At 42.0% G+C, this 22,985-nt stretch overlaps 1 protein-coding gene across 4 annotated transcripts in view; it reads left to right on the top strand.

The window, feature by feature from the left end:
* SMC3 (structural maintenance of chromosomes 3) overlaps nucleotides 1-22,985 on the top strand; it is a 463,962-nt gene that overhangs the window by 344,701 nt on the left and 96,276 nt on the right. For 3 of the 4 annotated variants that reach the window (XM_075676310.1, XM_075676309.1, XM_075676311.1), the window contains exon 25: nucleotides 181-267. In XM_075676310.1, coding sequence (XP_075532425.1) covers nucleotides 181-267 — 87 coding nt within the window. Of the gene's footprint in view, nucleotides 1-180; nucleotides 268-1,286; nucleotides 1,427-22,985 lie in introns of those variants that run through there. The other variant, XM_075676312.1, reaches the window with a different exon arrangement.

The following is a 22,985-nucleotide window of genomic DNA, read 5'->3' as shown; positions in this document are numbered from 1 at the left end:
TGGCCGGCACACATTCATCACGTAAAACTGGTTGTGGTTTGAGAACAAATTATTCTGCCTGTTTCAGCCCCTGGGATGTCTGAAACAAAGCTTTAGGTGCCTGTTTTAGGCACTTAAAAAGTTCAGTCTCCATTTATCACGTCAGAGCTCTTACTCATTTTCATCTGTGTATGGTTTCAGAAAGAAGAGTGCATGCGTAAGATTCGAGAACTCGGTTCATTGCCTGCAGATGCATTTGAGAAGTATCAGAATCTAAGCCTAAAACAGGTGAGTCAAAATTTTTTGTAGTCCCTCTAGGAAAGTTGTGTATTATTTATAGATATTGCAATCTTATACAAGGTCTTTGTAGAGTGGTACAATACAGTAATAAACATTGAGAAGTCGTGACACATTTGCAAGCATAATCAAACAGAAAGTAGGAATAGCAATCAATCTAAAAAAGAGAACGGGAATACATATGGAAAAAAGGTCAGGATTTAAGCTGCGTTTAAAGACATGCTAGAGAATCCTGTGTACTTTTTAGAGCTGTGCCTGTAGTGAAAGTGTAGCTTGGCATTGTATCGATTAAGAATAAACATCAGAAAACAGTTCCACAGTGAATTATAGTTTTATTTTGAATTCGCACAAAGTAGCATGAGCTGCTTATAGCTTAGCTTACATCCAGTTTTATTCTTTCTAACAAAACCTATGAGATGAACCAGTGGGAAAGTGGTAGGTTTGTGGAAAATACTGGAGCATGCATTGGTCGCACTAGGAATTCTGGCACTAATCTCACTGGTCAAGAAGGTCCTGTTTCTCGACAACCTACGAAGGTATAGATTGGGCCAGGAAAAAAATTAATCTGGTACACAAGAGTTTCACAGAACTCCCTGAGGATTTCTGTTGCAAGAGGTGCACCACCTTTTCTACAGTGCATTGACACTTGTAGGGTCCTAAAAAAAATTCGCACAAATTGTCTTCCTTGAAAAAAATATTGTATGAAGAGATAGTGCTGGGTCCATGCTATGAGAAAAGCACTGCAGTCAGCTGTATAGCTTGTATGTATACTGAATGTGAATGCATAGCCATTTGTACATATGTATGCACAACATTTTTTGTGCCACCACTGAGACCTGCAGGAGAATGCTCCTAGCGTGGCTAAGCATTTGATTCATAGCTTTTAATTTGTGTATGCTAAATTAAATGACTTTTTTGCTCCAAATACAGTGGAACCTTGTTATAATGAAGTTGTGTTTGACATGAAAAACCTTCGTTATATTTAGTATTCATTACAAGCATTAATGCAGGTATTGGTAAAAAGAAATGATCAAGTCTGTGTGAAAGAAATGCAAGCAGGGTGCCTCCAACGGGCTAGCAAAGGGAGCTCCTGCAAATTTTGATGACATGGCAACATCTTGCCGTTCCAATGCAAGGCATGAGAGCAACAATAAATTACATACGGCACTGCAAATATGCATATGTGTCATCAGTGTGATCACTTTGTGTTGGTACGTTGATTTGCTGCCTGCTGTCCAACAAAGCCAAGTCGCTGGCCTCATCTAGCTCGCCCTCGGCAGACCGTTTGGGGGACAGCACATGAATCCATACTTTGCTACTATGTCTGTCAGTCTAGCCCATGTGTCTGATTTCACACTAGGTCGCCGATAAAGTCTACTAGTGCGAACATATTATTGGCGAGCTTCACGAGACGGCTTGTTACCAGGGGGCTTGTTACCAGGCACTCTGCTGGCCACACTGCTTAAACTGCTCAGCCTAACCAGAAAGTTGCAATATTGTGCCAGTCAGCATAGCGGCGCGCTTGTTCTTGGCCGTTATGTTTTCTCCATTGCAGACACAGTTCACGCCCGAAACACCATTCAGCGTCCAAAATTTAGGGTTTTGCTGTTATACATTGGTGCTAGGGTTAGGGGGTGGTGTCATAGAAATAGTGCAAAGTCGAAAAACCGGGCCTCTAAAAAATCGACTGGCAGCTGTATTTGACATTTTTGCTACCTTGTAAAGTGCCTTGATAAAACGCTTATTTTCTAAACCTCATACACAAAGTGTTGTCAGGTTTTCACGCTTTTAAACATTTTCTTACTTTACTGAGAAATCTATAAATTATGTCATACTTCCAGCTAAACATAAACACATATTGAGGATCATACTTGGCTGCCAAAATCCGAGGGAAATGTCACTCACTATTCAGTTTTGAATACACTGGCCTGTTCTGATGCTGATGTGACAAAAACGTATGCAGTTAGGGTAGGTGTAATTCATTAGAGCAAGTCAGAATGAAGGATCTTCCAATCAGCTTTGCTGAAACTTCTTCCAACATTTAGCTTTGCCTGTGCTGCAATCGCCAGAAAGCTCTTTGTAAGGTCGTTTATGTGACCTTGTACCCAAATAACTACGCCCATGGAAAGCATGTGCTTGAGCTGATATACTATATTCTTAGAGACTTCAGATGTTAAACCTGATGGCATGAGGAATCACTTGAAGTTCATGCTGCTGTTGCAGGGTCTTTCTTTACCAGCAGAAGTACTGTATAACTTTGTTAAGGCAGTTTGGGTGGTGTCTATGATATACAGTTGTGCATTAGTTCGGTCTAGTAAACAGAAAATATCTTATTTATTTATTTATTTGCTTGTTTGTTCATTTATGATGCCCTCAGGGCCAAAGGCATTACAGAAGGGAGTGATGTTAATATACAAGCAAAACGTAAAAGAAAAGTACAATATTCACTCATAATACAGTGTTAGCTATATCATTGGAAGAAAATACATAAAATATTAGCACAATAACATAAAAAACCAACATTACAAAGACCTTGTTTATGCATTGTTAGCTAGAAAATTTTGGAAGTGTTGGTTATCACTGATAGATACAGCATTAGAAGGTAGGTGATTCCAGTCGCGACTAGTGCTGGGCAAAAAAGAGTGAAAGAAATGCTTACTGTTGCAAATATCAATTCCAACTTTGTGGCTGTGGTCGATGCGATGGGATCGGTTATGTGGCCTAGAGTTAAATTGGTCGTGCAGAAAAGGATGATAATACAACTTATGAAAAAGTGTTAGTCAGGAAATTTGGCGGCGCGCAGACAGGGATGGGAGGGCAAGATTAGACTTCATGGCAGTAACACTAGTGCTTAGTTACATCTTAGATCTAGTTACAGCTTAGATCCTAGTTACACAGAATAAACCTAAGGAAGTTATTTTGAACCAGTTCTAGTGCCGTTAGAAGTTTATCCTGACTTGGATCCCATACCGAGCATGCGTATTCTAGTTTGGAACGGATTAGTGTTTTGTGCATCAATAGTTTAAGCAAAGATGATGCTCTAAGGAAGTTACGATGTAAGTAACCTTTGTGTTGCTAATTATATGTTTTGGTGTGAAGGTTCCAGGCTAAGTTAGTGGTAATATTGATGCCAAAGTATTTGTACGAGGTGACTAATTCTAATTGAACATTGTTAAGGTAAAAAAGGAGAGGTCTTAGTGCAAGAAATATACATTGTTTTACATTTGCTGGGGTTAAGTTCCATTAACCATGCTTTGGACCAGGTAACAAGAGCATCAAGACTTGACTGTAAGAGGGTAGTGTCATTAACAGCTCTTATTTTGCGAAAAAATAACACAGTCGTCAGCAAATAAAAGAACGTTAGATTTTTAAGAGAGACGCCAAGTCATTGATATAGATAAGAAACAAAAGCAGTCCAAGAACCGATCCCTGCGGAACGCCTGAATAAACGTGGCTAAAAGCAGAGCAGCACTGATTTGCGACAACAAACTGTGAACGATATGTAAAAAAAATTCTATAAATTTTAACAAACGAATGTCTAAATTTATTTTATTTAGTTTATGAAGCAGTAATCTATGTGAGACCTTGTCAAACGCTTTTTGAAAGATCTAAGAATATGCAATCAGCATGAGATGATTGATTAAGATTTGGTTCCATGTGCGAGTAAAATATATAAGTTGCGTTTCACATGAAGGTTTTTGTGAAAGCCATGTAGAGCCCCGCCAAAAAATGAGTTTGATTCAAGAAAGTTAACCAAGTTATTGTAGATTACATGTTCTAGTATTTTGCAACAGTTACTAATGAGAGAAATAGGGTGACAATTACAAGGAAGGATTTTATTGCCTGATTTAAAGATTGGAATCACCTTCCCTGTTTTCCATTTTTTGGGGAGCGTACCCATGTCCAAAGATTGTTCTAATTTTTTTGTTAATATAATAGAGCAGTAGGCACTAGCGTTTTGTCAAAAACTTGGTCTTAATAGCGTCGAAGCCGGGCGATGACGAGTTATTTAACCTGTCGATAAGCTTAGCGACACCAGATACGTCGATTCGTACTGAAGGCATAGCTAGGTAATTGAATGCTTGTGTCAAAGGTAATTCATTTGATGCAGAGGAAAAAATTCTGTACAAATGTTTGATTAAGAAAAGTTGCACAAAGATTGTTGGGTATGGGTTCGTCAGAAGAATCATGTAAGGTGATAGTTTCGTGAGGCGGAAAGCTAATGGTGCACCAAAATTTCTTTACGCTAGAGACAAGCATCGACAGAAGCATAGTAGATAAAAAGATTTCTCTGGAATTTCTGATCGCTGCAAGATAAGCGTCAGATGCAATCTTGTACTGGTCTTGTACTTGGTTAATGTGCTGTCGATTACAACGTATTAGACCGTGTATTGGACAAGAAAAAAAACACATTATTATTGCTGAAAATAACTTCATTTGAACCTTGCACACAGTAAGAAGCAAGCTGTATGTGCACTACAACAGCTGCAAAGATTAAGGCTTTAACCACTTGCTCCTCCTTTTTTTTTCATGCTCTATTGAGAGCAGCTAGCCTATGACGTTTGCCTAAGTTTTCGTCGCATATTTATCTAAAAGAGATTTAGCGCTGAAGTGCGCTACACAAAAACATAAAAATAAAAAAATCTGTTGCTTGTTCTCAAGTGACTGAATCGTGCAGACTAGGCTTGTGCAAATATCAATTTTGTGGTTTGAAGTGAAGTTGAAGTGAATAGTAATAAATGTTAAATCATTTCCAAGCAAATAGTTTGAATAGTGTGATTTGTATAAAACCTTAACACAAATGCGAGAAATCTAAAAAAGAAAAAATACATTCTTTACTTGCAAAGAATGAAACAGTTTCATCCATTGAATTAGTGGTCTTAAAGTACTGTTATTCAGATATTTTAATGCAAAAAATGCAAGTTCAACATTATTTTACAACCCAACAGCATAGAAAATTCATTTATAGGCTTTTGCTCAGTGTTGTCCTTCAGTCTACTTGAAGTTTTGCAATGGCTCAGGCTGCAGGAATGTTTTGGATTTGCCAGTTGTGATGAAGGCGATGGTCCAAAATGCACAGTTGACTGTGTGACACTGGCAGTTTAGGCGTTGTTGCAAAAATTTGGGGGCAGTATTTTCAGGCGATTGCTTTCGTAGATACCATTACCTTCACAAGATTTATGGGTGACTCAGCTTGAGAAGCATAGAAGTATAAGGCCGATGGCCTTCCTGCCACTGTGCACAGATAGTGAGCTTGACACAGTGGCACAAACATTGCCAGATGTATATGCTGGCGCACTTGGTACCAAGTAATTTTGTGGAGGTGATAGTATTCTGCACAAGTGATCGCTTAGAACACCATTCCAGCTCTCTGTTTTCCACCTACACATGAGATTAACCCATTCTGTTCAGCAAGCACGTAGACGAACTTGCTTGCAATGCTTGCCGCTTATCTGTGTAGCCTGTGCAGATGATCTTGGGCCCTATCACCAGTGAGTGCCAAACTTCCTGCAACAGTTTGTGGCCCACCGCCACACCTGCCTTGGCTGATAGGCCTAACGAGCGCTGTTTCACCAGGTGTTAGCGACCAAGATTACGGTTTCATACGAAGCCAACGCGAATCTACTCGCAACGGCCGTACGGCTCTCGGGAAGCTGAGAAACCATCTCGCCAGCAAAAGTGAGAGTATGGGGGGCTAACCGAATTGTGCCAACTTACTCCATGGCTGCAATTTTAACGATATCATGCACACGGGTTATGTCCGAAAAATCAAGCGAGACAACTTTCAGCATCCGAAACTTCGGTTGCCATCATATAATGGTCAAGAGAGAAGGTGTTCGTGCCACGAGATCGGAATTCGAATAATCGAGCAGGTGCAAAAGTCGTGTCGGCATGTAAATGTATGTTGTCTTTGGCTTGTCCTGGCTATGAGCCACATTTTGGCAATGGCACTTTCTCACTGAAACCGAAACTGTCACTTATTCACGTTTTTAAATTTAGATTTGTTGGTTTCGGATACTCCGAAAGGTATGAATTCTGAAATTTGAGCTGAAGCAAATATTGAATAGCACACTATTTGATCGAATATTCGAAAGTATTGAATATTTTCGCAAGCCTAATGCTGACCTGCTAAGGTGCCCATGCTAAGGAACCCAAATCCAGGGCCTTTCATAAATCCAAAAATTCCAGCTCCTAATTAAGTGTAGGCTCTTTTGCACTGTCCGCTTATAGAACGATAACAAGAGCAATAACTAACACTATACAAAACCGTGAAAGCTCTAGAACAAAACGACGCGGCTGTTTTCTTAGATGGCGCCACAGGTAATATGCGACGACAGTGGCGCCCATACAGCACCTCAAGCAGCAGCGCCCCTCAGGCCGCTAGAGGTATTGGCGCGAAGGGCAACAGTGCCCTGCAAGGGAAATGCTCTGTTCTGCTCACACCTACTTATTCTAGCTATCGTCTGTATGTGAAAGTTTGGGCATATTGAATTTACCTGAATTCAGTTCGCTAATCATATCTTAAGTCGTTGTGGTTCATCGTATGCTTATGGGTTAATGCATACACCACAATCGCGCTTTGTTGCATATAGATTAAGTGCCTCGACAAGCACTGTGGCTGACACCACACTGTGTCACAAAAGGTACTGATGGACTCCAGCTTCAGCACGAGTGCAGATAAGCAGGGTAGGGTAATATCATCACCAATCTCGAAGGTATAGTAACAGCAGTGGAAGAATTCTATGCTACCCTGTAGAGTACCCAGAGGAATTAGGATGCCTCCATTTGAAGCAGTAATGAACAGGATACAGAAACTCCTCCTATAACTAGCGATGAGGTCAGAAGGGCCTTGCGAGACATGAAATCTGGAAGAGCGGTAGGAGAAGATGGAATGACAATCGACTTAATCAAAGACGAAGGAGAAATAATGCTTGGAAAACTGGCGGCTCTCTATACGAACTGTCTATTGATTGCAAGGGTCCCAGAAAACTGCAAGAATGCAAATATTATGCTAATCCACGAAAAGGGAGACGTTAAAGAATTGAAGAATTATAGGCCCATTAACTTACTCCCAGTGTTATATAAAATATTCACCAAGATAATTTGCAATAGAATAAGGGCAACACTGGACTTTAGCCAACCAAGGGAACAGGCTGGCTTCACGAAGGGATACTCTACAATGGATCACATCCATGTCATTAATCAGGTAATTGAGAAATCCTCAGAGTACAATAAGCCTCTCTATATGCCTTTCATAAATTACAAAAAAGGCATTTGACTAAGTAGAAATACCAGCAGTATAGAGGCATTACGTAATGAAGGAGTACAGACCGCTTACGTAAATACCTTGGAAAATATCTACAAAGGTTCCATGGCCACCTTAATTCTACTAAAAAAAGCAGGAAGATACCTATAAAGAAAGGGGTCAGATAGTGAGACACAGTCTCTCCAATGCTATTCACTGCATGCTTGGAAGAAATATTCAAGCTGTTAAACTGGGAAGGCTTAGGAGTAAGGATCCACGGCGAACACCTCATCAACCTTCGGTTTGCCGATGACATTGTTCTATTCAGCAGTACTGCAGACGAGTTACAACAAATGATTGAAGACCTTAACAGAGAGAGTGTTAGAGTGGGGCTGAAAATTAATATGCAGAAGACAAAGATAATGACGAATAGCCCGGCAAAGGAACAAGAATTCAGGATCGCCACTCAGCCTTAAGAGTCTGTGAAAGAGTACATTTACCTAGGTCAATTAATCACAGGAAACCCTGATCATGAGAAGGAAATTCATATAAAAATAAAAGTGGGTTGGATAGCATATGGCAGACATTGTCAACTCCTGACTGGATGCTTACCATTATCATTGAAAAGGAAGGTGTACAATCAGTGCATTTTACCGGTGCTGACATATGGGTTAGAGGCTTGGAGATTGACAAGAAGCTTGAGAACAAGTTAAGGGCCGTGCAAAGAATGATGGAATGAAGAATGCTAGGCATAACATTAAAAGACAGAAACAGGGCTGTTTGGATCAGAGAGCAAAGGGTATAGCGGATATTCTAATTGACATTGATATTCTAAAACATGGATCTAGGCAGGTGATGTAATGGGCAGGTTAGATAACCGTTGGACCATTAGAGTGACAAAATGGGCACCAAGAGAAGGGAAGCGCAGTCGATGACGGCAGAAGACTAGGGGGGAATTAGGAAATTTGCAGGCGCTAGTTGGAATCGGTTAGCGTAGGACAGGGGTAATTTCTCGCGTGGGAGATTGAGCCTCGATCGTCGGTGCCCCTCAGGTGTGGCTGTGCAATACACAGTTGCTGCCAAAAAACAATGCCACCGCCCCTCCTTCCTGAGGGCTTTTGCATGACAAAAGACAGTGCACGAGATCAATCGTCAGCTTCCCTTGCGCACTTTCACTCACACCTACACCATGTGGTGTGCGGTGGCAGTGACGATGACAAAAGTGCGCCTGGAGCATCCATATAATTTCCATCGTAGTAAAAGCAGGAGACTTGGTAAGATTCGCCATCTTACACAGCATCAGACGCAATCGCACCCACTGGATGCCATATCAGATGCCGAATCGTACGGTGTGTCTCCTACTTCACGGCAGCAAGTTGAGGGTGCGATCACTATGGGGGGTGGTGAAAAAGAAAAAAACACACTTCTTGATTGGAAAAGTGGGGGCTGCGTTCATTACGTGAGCGTGTTTATTATGTGAGTAAATACAGTAATTTCTTTGTTGCGTTGCTAGTGCACATCAAAGTAAGCAGATTTGTAGTCGGTGATTAGTGCGTAGTTATGCTGCATTTCCGCGAAGTACATATACTAGGAGGTTTCACTGTACTCAACACCACACGCAAAACGTTTCGACCTTAGGTAAAAACATTTCCATATTTTACATTACCAGAAAAACAAGTTTTCTGTCGTTTGGCAACACTGCTTTGACGGGATGCTTATATGTCAATCAGCTCCCTGTCCAGCTGGCCACTAGCGCCGCTACTTGAAATAGATGCTGACATCACTGGTGAAATGGATGGAATAATCAAACAGGTTGCACCTATTCTTATAATCGTTTCATAATATAAAACAATGCACACGCAATTTTATAGCATACATGCACAAAAAAGTCGACCAAATGGCGTCCAGTACGAGGATGGGTGGGAACGACAACAGTGCGCCGGGCCACCTACACCAGACAGACTTTATCCAGTCGAGCACATGATTCTCGGTTCATCCAGCCTTTCTCATGGCATCTCACGACCACATTTTTTGGCAGCCCCTCAGCTTTAGGCACTGTCTTGCGCATGAAGGGCGGGAGTTTGCCCCGTCTGCTGTGCACCACAACATGACGGTAACTCCGGTTTTCTCGTTGCCAGTGGATCGGACATAAACTTTAGAGCCCTTTTCATGCACGGTGAGAGGCAATGGAATGTCCAGATAAACCAGTTCTTGGTCAGCGTTGCCGATTTACCCTAGCTGGAGGTTCTTGGACTTGCGCGGCGAAATAATGTGGCGCTGGAAAGCCACAAGCGGCTCTTCGAATGATTCGAGCAGCTTTTACGAAATCATAGTTCGACGGCGTAAGGAAAAACCAGCACGGCACATTTAGCGATAAATCCAGTGCTTTCTCGCTTTGAGGGCGAAGCTCGGTAGCCCCTTTTCTCTTGCAGGTTCCTTAGCTTTTGCCTGCATAAGCTCCACGCTCACAGCTAGATGCGCGGCTCCCTGTTGGCATACGAACTCCGTCAGGGCAAGTTCGATTTCCGGGAATGTCCCACTCTTCGGGCCGCAAAAGCTTCTTCGTGTTCCGCAGCACGCGAAAAGGGCTTCCTTTTTTGACTCCATCTGCAAATGCTTCCCTCGTTGATGCCTGTTCACTCCAAACTGCCTCCCGGCCGCCCTGTTGCCGATGTCCTGTGGGGCTAAAATAACCTTTCTCTTGATAGCAGCCAAGTACTGTCTTCGTAGTCCGGACAGCTTGATCCTTCAATGCGGAATAAAAAAGATGCAGTTTGCAAAGCGTGGTTTGCACATTACTGCCAAGGTGCGCACTGAACAATAAAGAAATGATGCTGTAATCATGCAGCAATAACGAAACCAAGTCATGGCCACACAGCAATAGCAAAGTCAAGCCATAGCCACGTAGCAATAATGAAACCAAAACTTCTAGCTCAAATTTCTGACTGAAATTTTTGTTCGGATCCGCATATAGTACGAGGTGAAAATTTGGGATGCTAATAATAAGGAAAAAAAACCTCGTATTATACGCGGGTTTTCACGGTAATGTTGTTCCTTGTACCGATACCTTCTGATCTTAAATTCCGGTGGGCTTGCAGAAGTTCGCCACTATCAAACTTGTGCAATAACATTGCTGCCGTTCATGCAAAATTTTTTAGAGCTGACATTTTTCTTCTTGACTCTTTCAATTTTCTGGATATGGATTGGCCTAGCTTGAAAAGCAATTCACACACCTCTAACGACTTTGTGCGACTGGTTGTGCGACTGGTCCTTGATTTTTTGTTTAAGCAGCCCCGCAGCGACTTCTGCGTCAGTCGGCATTTCGTGTGTTGCGACACCACATACCCGAGCACATGAGGGTTTGACTCTCCCGTGTATAGCTGTGCGCATCTTAGCTCTGCCTGCGGAAAGGGGGATCCTGGGGTTTGAGCCGATGCCGGGTGTTCAGACCTTTAAAGCCCCCTGGTGGAAGCAACACACCTCTTTGGCCTCTGTTCACATAAACGGTGCCTCCAGACTGACCCACCTGGAGGAAACTGGCAGTCACCTTTTCCTGTCCTCCTCTTCAGTCCTCGTCTTTCTCTTCAATCTTTGTCTTTCTCTCTAACTTTTAATCTTTCTTGCCTTCTGTTCATTTCATCTTACTTCTGACCTTTCTTGTGTCGAGAGTTAACGTTGTGTGGAGCAACCAACCTTGGTCGTACATATTCGGCTGTAGCAATAATGTACAGCTGGCATCCGCAGGACGTGTCTCTTACAAGGGCTGTGGTGTCTTCTTGTTGGGCTGCTTGATGGGTGACTGGAATTACTGCTGAAATGAGAGCAATATTATATCTAGTTCATTTCCTGCCCTTCCTGATCTCCCCCAGAAAAGGGGGTGCACCGAAGAGCTATTGACATTTTTTGGCCAACAAACTGAAAACTTTCCCCGATTCCAAGTAATCCATTGTGATGAACCCGAAAAGACGGTGAAAATGACCTCACCTTTTCTAGTCTAAAAATGTCTTAAGTGGAGCACTTGGCACAGGCTACAAGGCATCGAAGATGGCTAGCGGCGCTCTCCTTTTAGAACTTCGTGATAAGAAACAATGTGACAAGCTTCATAACATAGTCTTATTCGGGAACATCCCAGTGACAATATCCCTGCATCGCACGATGAACGCCAGCCGTGGTATTGTTTCCGATGATGACCTGATGGAGCTGACAGACGCTGAACTATTAGAAGGCTGGAGCAAGCATAACGGGATCAACGATAAAAGAATTATGCTAAGGCACGACGGAAAAGAAATTGAAACAAAGCATCCAATGCTCACCTTTGGTTGAAGTGTGCTTCCTTTGAGTATTGAGGCAGGGTACGTGAAGATTCGGGTCAGACCATATGTCCGAAACCCTCTGCGATGCTTGAAATGCCAGGAGTTTGGCCACAGTTCAGAGAACTGCCGAGGCTGCGAAACTTGTGCTAAATGTAGTGCTCATGAGCACTCCTCTGAATCCTGGGAAAACTCTCTCCACTGTGTTAATTATGATGGGGAGCACACCACATGTTTGCATTCCTGCCCATCTTGGAAAAAAGGAAAAGGAAATTGTGTAACAATCAAAGTGAAGAGAACTATAATCTTCTGTGAGGCACAAAGGCGGGTATCGTACCTGCAAAAGAATAATTTTGCCGAAGTGGTGCGTCAAGGTGCAGTGCCACAACGGCCTCCGGCGGTTGTCCCGCCCACACACAGGGAGCCGACGGAGACGCCATCCATCCCCTTGACGGCTGCATCTAGCGCTGCTCCGCTGACCCAGAAGATGGGGCCATTGACTTCCGGATTGGTGGCTCCCAGGGTTTTGTCTCCCGAGGTGAGGCCTTCATTATGAACAAACCACATGAAAGAGTGGGTGTCCAATGCGCCAGAAGAATCGATGAGCACATCTTCCAGCTAGATGGCACCACAAGCGCCTAAGGAGCAGTGGGAATCTCTCAACGCTCCAAAAAAAAAAAGAGAAACCTCACATTACGGGGCCGGCAAAGGGCCCTGCAAGTTAAATTTTCTTCTCTAGACATACAGCACTAACCTTCACTATGGATACACAAATATTACAATGGCAGTGTGAGAGGACTTCTCCATAATCTGGACGATGCTAAAGAACTCCTTCGCAAATTCAGTCCAAATGCGCTGTGTGCCCAATAAACATGCCTAAATTTAACACATGCAAACTTTCTAATGCAATATGCCACTTTCCGCAAAGGTCACAATGACGCTCTCGGCTTTTCAGGCGGTGTTGCTATAATAGTCTATAAAGGTGTTGCCTGTCGGCAATTAAACCTCCAAACTTCCCTTGAGGCAGTTGGTGTCCGAGCAGTGCTGTTTGGTGAATTAGTCACAATTAGTGTAATTGTTGGTGATGTAAACACTCGCAGCCCCTGGTGGGGTGACTCTCATTGCAATGCGCGAGGGCATCTTATAGAAAATTGTCTGTTTTTTTCTGGTGCATGTTTACTTAACAAGAAAGAGCCAACCAACATACTACAGCATCACACATAACACATACTCTGCCATAGACTTAAGCATAGTGTCGAGTACATTAATTTTATACCTGGAGTGGTCCGTCCTCAAGAACCCGTTTGGGAGCAACCACTTCCCAATCATGTTAAACTCAACGATACAAGATGGAGGCTCGCTACATTTTCCTCATTGGAATGTCGAATCAGCGAACTGGGACCTGTTCCGAGAGCTTACATATCTAGGCGGCGATGACATTGCTGCTTTTAATGATCTTGTTAATAACTGCAAGTATTACAATGTTGCAGAATTTAATCATGAATTTCGCTCTAGCAAGAACTTGTTTTCCGCATTACATATAAATTGTAGAAGCATAAAAAGAAAAGTCAATCACATTGCTGTTTTTCTACGGTTTCTATCAAGGGGGTTTGATGTGCTGGTTTTCTCAGTAACATGGATCATTTGTAACGAAGATGCGCCGTTCCTTCCAGGTTATTGAAATGAAATCCTTTGTCGTGAACAGCAAGAAGATGGAGGTCTTGCTATTTATTTTAAAGATGCGCTTTCTTGTGAACTGCTTGATAAATATTCTGTCATAATTGATAATATTGAATGCATGACCATGTGTATTGGACCATTTTTAGTAGCTTGTGTATATAGACCACCACGTGGCCACAAAAAAAAATTTATTCAGTTCCTTGACGTTGTGTTATCATCAACTGTTCTCTGGAATTCTCCTTGCATAATTATGGGCGATATAAATATTAACCTCTGCTCCAATGATCCCTACGTGAAAGAATTTGAAATGCTTTTGCTTACATATGGAAGTGCAAATTTTATAACATTACCTACTAGGATTACATCAGTAAGCGCTACGCTGCTTGATATTGGTGCTTCAAATTTAAATTCGCAGAACATAAAAGCCGGGGTTTTTTCGTATGACATATGTGATCATATGCCCATCTTCTTTCTGGTATTATCTACTTCTCACCTTTGCATACCAAAAACCCAGACATTTCTTCATCGAACTAAAAACAGCAAAACTCTTGAACATTTTTTTTTTCACTTCATTCAGAACCTAGATTGGAGCACTGTTTATAGGCAAAAGAACCCTGATGAAGCTTGTAACGCCTTCCTAAAGCTGTTGCGTGCTAGCTATGATGCAGCATTTCCTCTTCATGACTTCTCACATGATATAAGTAAAAAATGCAGAAAGCCTTGGATAAATTTTGATCTTTACAGGCACATTCAAATAAAAAATAAGTTGTACTATGATTTCATCCACTCGAGATAAACAAACGCGTTCACTAAATATAAGACATATAAAAATGTTTTAACTTCAGACATAAGGAAGGCTAAAACGAACTACTATGAAAAGTTAATTGAAAAAATTTACAACAATCAGAGAAAATTATGGGAAGTCATAAATGTGCTTACAAACAGGAATAAAGGCTGTCATAGGACACAGGACCTAACAATTAATGGCGAAACACTCAGCAGTGAAAGGTTGGCCAATTTCATGAACGAATACTTTATAAACGCGGGCTCCTATGTTGTAACCAATGGAAATATGGAAAGTACCCCAACTGCTAAGTCTACTGTGCCTTATTCTATCTTTTTGGTACCCAAAGATCTGGTTGAAGCAGAACACTTAATCAGAAAGCTTAAAAATAATGTTGCGTCAGGGATTGATGAGATAGTCTCTGCTGAGTTTAAATTGATATCACCATTGATATGTGATGTATTGGCCTATATTATCAACCTCACCCTCACTGCCGGCGTATTTCTGGAACAGTTAAAGGTGGCGAAAGTCACTGCAGTACATAAAGGTGGTGATATCAATTTTTTGATATCAATTTGATATCAATAATTTAGCAAACTATCGACCAATATCTGTGCTTCCAACTATATCAAAAATATTTGAAGGAGTAATTTACGATAGACTTGCATCCTTTTTTGATAAACATCAAATAATAAAGAGTCAATATGGGTTTCAAAAAAATAAGTCAACGGAACAAGCTCTATTATATGTCAAAGATAAGATAATCAACCATATGGAAAAGAAAAAAAATGCACTCTTGGGCTCTTTCTTGATCTTCAAAGAGCATTTGACTCCATACAATTCCAACTATTAATTCATAAATTGTTGAGGTATGGTGTGCGCGGAGTCTCACTTCAACTCTTCAAGCTATCAATTCGTGCAAATTAATAGTACAATGTCTAAAAATATTAAGGTAAACCAAGGAGTCCCCCAAGGGCCCATATTGGGGCCACTATTGTTCCTTGCTCATATAAATGATATTGTAGAAATTCCTGATTCCCCTGAACCTATTATGTACGCTGATGATACAAACATTTCTTTTCATCATACAATTTAATATCACTTGAAGTTAGTGTAAATAACTATTTATGGCATTTTTCAGAATGTTTCAGGCAAAGTAAACTATGCTTGAATGCCAAAAAAAACAACCTATATGATATTCCAACTTATAAACAAGCCATAAGTAAAATATGTTTCACATTTGAAGGGAATTGTATTACACACGTTGGGGCAAAACATTTCTTGGTGTGTGGTTTCAGGAAGAATTAAACTGGAACACACATGTAAATCACCTCATTACTGCATTGCGCGAATAGTTGGTTGTTTTCACAAAACATTACACTTAATCCCACTAGGGTAAAACTAAATATGTACTATGCACTCTTTCATTTTAAGGTAACTTATGGGATATTAGTCGGGGGAACAACATCGCAAAGCAATTACCATAGACTTATTACTATGCAGAAGAAAATATTGCGCTGTTTCGAAAAGTACACGGGAAAATTATAAGACCTGCCAGCTGCTCCACTGTTCATAAAGCATTCCATGCTCAGGGTTGATCATTTGTACTACTTTAAATTGCTCCAAGTAATTCAACAAAATGAATTATAAAAACAAAGCCGCAGCGAAAAACCATACTACTGTTTACGAGAACAAAAAGGATACGAGCACCTAAAGTAAGAACTAGTTACGGAAAACAAAATGCTCCATACCAGACACATCATGTTTTGAATATCCTTGCAAATAGATTGCACTTTAAAGCTAGTAGTGCTGCTCTTGAAAAATAAGCAAAGAACTTATTAATTACCAACATGTATACAGTACCATTTCCATGCCTCGACCAATGCTTAAATCATTCACAATTTCATTCTCATGCATTCTAAGTTTTCAATTTTCTGGAATTTATTTTCTGTAGCTGTATATTTTGGCATGGGCGACCTATCCTGTCTGATTATTTAGAGATGTTATGTAAATTTTTTGTCTTGTTTATGTGATTTGTTATGTGTACTCTTGCAAGTTGCTAGTTGTCCATTTTCCTGAAACTGATGTACTGCAATCCTTTTTTTTTTTTACTCTGTTGAACTCGAAGCATGTAAGCTGCCACGAACTGCGAAGGGACAGGGACCTTTGTCAGGCTTGATTGCCTTTAGCTCCTGCCCCTGCAGTGACCTTTCTATATTGCTTACTGTAAATAAAATACTTACTTACTACTTAAATGTAAATGATGCTGTGGCATATCTAACAGGTTTTACTAGTGACGCTGCTATGAAATGAATTAAAAATGTATTAAGCAAAATAACAGACAGACTAATAAGCGTTGGATTCCATGGTGGAACAATGAATGTTGGAACATGAAAAAAAAAAAAAACAGCTTGGGGATAGCTTCGCAATTTTCCTACCACCGAAAACCTTATTCATTTTAAACAGGTTAAGTCACAAGGCAGAAGAACACATCTACATGCAAAGAGAGAGAGTTAGGAGAAGTACCTCTCAAACATAAATTCTTACACAGATGAGGCGAAAGTATGGAATAGGGGGAATAAATTGAAAGGCCGAGAATAACATCCTTTACCTTTAGTAAGTAGTCAAGGTGATAGCATGGAAGACCAGGTGGATTGTCTGTGTGAACACTTGAATACGTCTCGAGTGCATCGCACTATACACAAACTTTCCTGAGGTTTAAAGAATACGAAGAGCAGCAGCCCCTTAATTGCACAGGTTCACTGAGTGAGGCTTACGATCGTCCATTTAGCTTAGCTGAACTTAAGGCATCTCTCACTTGTTGCAACAACTCGGCGCCAGGTGGCAATCGTATCTTGTGAGATGATTAGGTACCTACACCTTGAAACACTGAAAACACTCCCATCTCTTTTCAATGCCATGTGGGTGGCCCGGTATATTCCATCCTCGTGGAAAGAAGCTAGTCATCCTGTTGTAGCCGGACTCAAGGCGAACACTCGTCCTCAGCCAGCAGCTACAGGCCAATAGCGCTAACAAGCTGTCTATGCAAACTGTTTAAAAAATATGATAACTCAGCACTTAACCTATTTGTTAGCAAATTACAACATACTAGACCTCTTTCAGTGTGGTTTCCGAAAAGGTACGTCTGCAATAGACCACCCTGTTCGCATTGAGGCATATATTAGAGGTGCTTTTATACATAAGCAGTTCTATCTGTCAGTGTCTCTCTCTAGACTTGGAGAAAACTTGCGATACGACATGGCACTTCAGAATTCTTCGAGATCTTTAGGCAATGGGTACCTGTGGCAACATGCTAAACACAATAGAAAGTTCTCTCTCTGATCGCACATTCCGAAAGTGTGGGTAAGGCTTTCCCTAGGCTATTCACCCAAGAGACTGGTGTGCTGCAAGGAGGTCTGCTTAATTGCACACTGTTTATTGTAAAAATGAATTCTCTGCTTACAGTCATTCAACGCATGATTTATGTTGATGATGTGCAGATAGGATTTTAATTATGCAGTATTGCTATCTGCAAACAAGTGCAACTTGAAATAAACAAATTGTCCAAATGGGCAGATGAAAATGGGTTTAATACATCCAGAAAAGTACTAGCGTATTCTCAAAAAAGGGTATTCTAATGCCAGTGCCAAGTATTGTGGTGAAGGGAAATGAACTCTCTGTGAGCAACGAACATAAATTTCTGGGAATCATCTTGGACTTTAATTAAATATATCAAGATAAATTGTCTGAAAACAATAAACCTAGTGGTGGGAATGCTACTACAGTTGCTCCAGTCTGCTACATTTTGTTAAAGTTGCTACATCTATGCTACAAACTGTAGAAACTGCTTCAAAGCTGCTCCAAAGGAAGCCGCACCGCGTAATGTCAGAGGCCACGGCGAAGAGAAGTTGTGGTCAATTTGTGGTTATGGTCGCCACCACCGTATGTGAGGGTGCCATCGCATCTCTTGCCATTAATAAAGCTGAATGGCGGTCACTGAGCTAATTCAAATTAGTCCAGTCCAGTGTGTGCTCGCACATGTTTGCAGTATGCCATATCTGCAGGTTGTTTGTAGTTTAGACTGAAGTTCTGCCGTGCATAGTTGTACGCACTTGGCAAATTTCACACTGCTGGAGTGCGTGCATTCGTACTTACTACCAGCGACAATGCCTTAGTGGGCAAGGTGTTTGTTAACCGACAAGACGCACTTCACATTGTTACAGTACTTGTGATAGTCTTTTCTTTGTGTGTGCATGTGATTCTGTACTTTATCTTAGTTTTTAGTGCTTCTAAAAAGCATGTATTAGACCCTTATTGGAACCCTGGTAATATTGGAGCAGTATTATGTGTGAGTCAGTTTTCTTGTTTTATTGAGATAACAATTACAGCACCCGTCGTGGTTGCTCAGTGGCTATGGTGTTAAGCTGCTGAGCACGAGGTCGCGGGATCGAATCCTGGCCACAGCGGCCGCATTTCGATGGGGACGAAATGCGAAAACACCCGTGTACTTAGATTTAGGTGCACGTTAAAGAACCCCAGGTGGTCGAAATTTCCGGAGTCCTCCACTATGGCGTGCCTCATAATCAGAAAGTGGTTTTGGCACATAAAACCCCATAATTTAATTTGCAGCCATCACGTGTTCATCAACTTTTGCGGACAACTTAACTACATTTGTTTCTCATGAAGATCACTCTCTGTAACCTTTATTTGTAAACCCACCCCTTATGTAATACCCCTTAACCGGGGTCTTTAAGGTAATAAAGTGAAGTGAAAGTGAATAACAATTACAGTCGCCGACCGTTTATTCGGACCTCATGGGGACTGCGGAAATGTACGAATAAACAGGTGTCCGAAAAAGCAGATTAAGAAAAAAAAAGAAATCCTTTATTTCCACACACTTATTCGGGCTCGGCAGTAGGCTTGAATTGAAGAAATCGTGAATGCGCCGTTGCACGCTGTTCCGTTTACGTGCAATCAGATAAGCCTGAATCTCAGAGAGGGTCGTACAGTCACCATAGGTGGCTGAAAGTACAGTCACTGCTTGTACACGCTCCACATGCGATGGCAGTGCAGCACATGGTGCGTCATCTTCCGACTCGGAGTCAAGGCGGTGCAGCAGAAACGTGACGAATGATCTCGCCGTCGTCGAGTTCTGTCAGTACAGCACTGTCACTGTAAAATGTCACTGCACTGTCACTGTCACTGTAAAATGAGACGTTGTCCGGAATCGCAATGCAACCACTGCGCAGGTCTCAGCAGGTCATTTTTGGCGTCAGTAGGGAGCACATCAGAAGGCGACAAATCTTAGACTTCCCGGCACCCACTTTCCGGCATTCCCCAGCGCAGTCTGCGCGGGCACTGTTGGCATCATTAGACACTTGACGCGATGTTTCCGTATGCCGCGTTGGATCACCGCAACCTCGACACACCACACAAAGCAAACACCACGACGTAGTCACGCCTACACCAGTTGCACAAACGAAAAACATGGCCTACTCACAGCATCGTGCACAAAGAAGCAAATCAGCTGCTGGATTGTCTTGACATGGCTTACTAAGCTGAGACCGGAACTGCTGGAGCCACTCTATCGAACCAGGCAGAAACGATGAGGATGAGTGGGGATTTGCAGTAGCACCACTTCGTGGGGCAGCAAGGAGGCTCCGTTCAAAACAAAAATCATCGGTCAGAGTCGGTGCATGGTGCTCTCGATCAAGTTGGCTCAAGGGGTGTCCAAAATATCAGACGAGAGGTTGCAAGTTGTCCGAACTTTCGGCAGCTTTTATAAATTATGGTCTATGGGGCGAATGGCGGTGCCGCAAAGTAGACCGGATAATTGAGCATGTTCAAATTTTTGGAGTCCGAAAAATCAGTTGGCGAATGTATATGGAGACTTCAGGTGAATTTTCAGCATCAGCATGAGGTAATGTGATAAAATGATATTATGCCCCGCTTGGCATATACTGAGTGTGTGAGGGAAAGCGTGCAAGGGTGTGCCGAGAAGGATGGCAGCTTTCTGCATTCTCTATCTTGGAAGTCATGTGATAGAGTATGCGAGGAGCGATAGTGAGCGCATGGTACTGTGAACGAAGGCGCGCTAGGGGAGCAGGTAAGCGTGCTTCTCCTCTGCTGGCTTGACCGTGGCTGCAGATGGCTGTCTGTGTGGCTTAGCGTTTACACCGCCTTCATCCTATCCTGGAGGTAGGCGGCTGCAGAGGCTGGGCAAGCCAAGATGGCGGGTGGTTGCATGTGCACTTTGTGTCCAGGCTACTGGTGCTGGAGGTTGCGTAATATCAAGTTATCGAGACGCGTTTAAGTGAGCGGCAGGAGAATCGTTCTCTTCCCTCTACATGCTCTTTATCATGCTATAGTTGTGACAGCGAGTGTTCCCGGTGACCGAGCCAAATTTGTTCGTGTTTGCCTGTGTGTGTGGGACACCATGCTTGTTAATTTAGTAAGCGAATGTTTACTGTAATTTATACGGCCTGTAAAACTATGAAAGTTCCTTTGTGTAGTTGTATAATACTTTGCTATTGCTATCAGTGCTCCGCCTCGGGCAAAACTGCAACTATTTTATGTGCTGAAAAGCATTACGTATGTTGTGGTTATGAAAAATGCATTTTCTTTATCACACCAATGTACTATGGGCTGTAATCTTATATTGTCTTTGGGGCTGTGAAATTATCCGAGTTTCGATGGGGGTGAAATGCAAAACACCCATGTACTTAGATTTAGGTGCACGTTAAAGAACCTCAGGTGGCCCAAATTCCTGGAGTCCCTCACTACGGCAATCCTCATATGAGATTGTGGTTCTCGCACGTGAAATCCCATAATATAATTTAATTCTTTAAATTATATGAGTAACTTCTCTGCTGCTGACTGAAAGCCACATTAAAGTCCTGGGAGCATGGAAAGAGTTTTGCTAATAGTTTCTTTTTCGTTTTTTTCTGTGCAGTGTTGTTCAGGTGTCTAGTTGTTTGCTGCGCATCAGGAAGCACTCAAGCGTGCTCCTCTTGTCATTGCAGCATAGCTGTAATGCCAAGCTGTAATTTATTCATGCTATAGTCAATATTTAAATGTGTTCAATCTATAAAAAATGCAATAGACGTGGCTTTTATCCTGTTTTTCTTTTTTTAGGAACCTGCTACTAAATTAACTGCAGCTGCTACAAATCTTCATTTTTCCTGCTACAAAATCTTCTCCAAAACATGCGTGGCTATTCTCACCACTGTGAAGCTCCTAAAGCTTCTGTCACCCAGAGCATGGGGTAGGGATCGAAAATGCTTTCTGGACTTGTACAGGAGCCTTGACCGCTCTCGCCTTGGCTATGGTGCCATAATGTATCAGTCTGAAATGCCACGCACATTAAAAATCCTAGATCCTGTTCACCATTTAGATATTCGCCTCGCATCTGATGCTTTCAGGACAAGCCCTGCGGAAAGTGTCCTAGTTGAGTCAAACGAGTGGTAACTTTGTGTACAGAGGTCATATTCCACCTTAACATATTCACTTAAAGGGCATTTGTATCCTGAATATCCTTGTTATGGAAACTGTAAACGATGTGTCCTGTGCCTTAGTGTTTAATAAGCAGCCCACAGCGAGGAATCCCTTTTCACTGTGTATGAGGAAGCTCAGTGATGAAATGAATGTCTCACATTTGCACATTTAGAACCTCGTGTCCAGGCCTCAGCAAAGCTCTTACTGCCGTAAAAATGGCTGTTCATTGTATCTAACACGTCCCTTGTTCAGGTTACAAAGCATGCTCCAGAGGAACATGTTTGACTGCACTTCCTAGAGCTTCTATTAAAGTACTAATGCCCGGAATTTAACCCTTTGAGGTTCGATTTTTTTCACCATATGCAACCGCCCAGGGTCGATTTTTTTATTGCAGATTCCAATTTGTCTGAGGGACCTATTATGAAAAAAATTTACCGTAATGTTTCTAGGGTGACCGTAAAGTGAGAAAAAAATATTTTGCGTTGGTATATATGTACTGTTTATTCATGAATAAGAGCAATAAAAAAAGGAAATAAACTTATCAGAATAAAAAATTTGATGCATTGTTATACGCATAAGGCTTAGAAAATGCGCACACGAGAATATTTTGCAAGTGTCAAATGTTCTTGTTCTTACACTAATACTTATTTTCTTAGCGTAATCAAACTGTGTAGGTGAGTGCACTCAAGAAAACTGTGGTGCACCCGTCAGAAAAGCAAAACGTGTGACGAAATTCCGCTAATCTTCATCTCATCGCCAACCAGAGGCAATTAGTTTTCGTGAGGCTTCTAAAAAGGGGGGGGGGGGGGGGAGGAAACGGATGCATAGCGGCATCCTTCCCATGTGCACCCCTGTGAGCACTAAGCGAGCGAGAAACGGGCGGTCGCCCTTTGAGCAATTAGTAACGAGATAGCCATCAGTTTTGCGAGTGCAAGAAGCCGAAACCACCCGTGAAACAAAGCCCAAACCGACGCCTGCCCGCACGCGCCAATGTGCGAGCTGTAGTATATAGATGCGGCGGAGCAAACTAGCTCTAAAACAAACTATGCAATGAAAACCGAGAAAGGGAAGCGCGAGAAAAAATTCCCTGTATTCCCACATAGTGGCAGCACATGGCAGAAGAGAAAAAGTTAGGAAATTGGCGTGCGTTTTAAACATACAGGCGGCACCGTAAATATATGGCATCAACCATTTT

The sequence above is a fragment of the Dermacentor variabilis genome, unplaced genomic scaffold (genome assembly GCF_050947875.1).
Source record: "Dermacentor variabilis isolate Ectoservices unplaced genomic scaffold, ASM5094787v1 scaffold_12, whole genome shotgun sequence".
Lineage (NCBI taxonomy): Eukaryota > Metazoa > Arthropoda > Arachnida > Ixodida > Ixodidae > Dermacentor > Dermacentor variabilis.
Note: the sequence above shows the minus strand (reverse complement) of the source record. Positions and strands in the feature narration are given on the sequence as shown.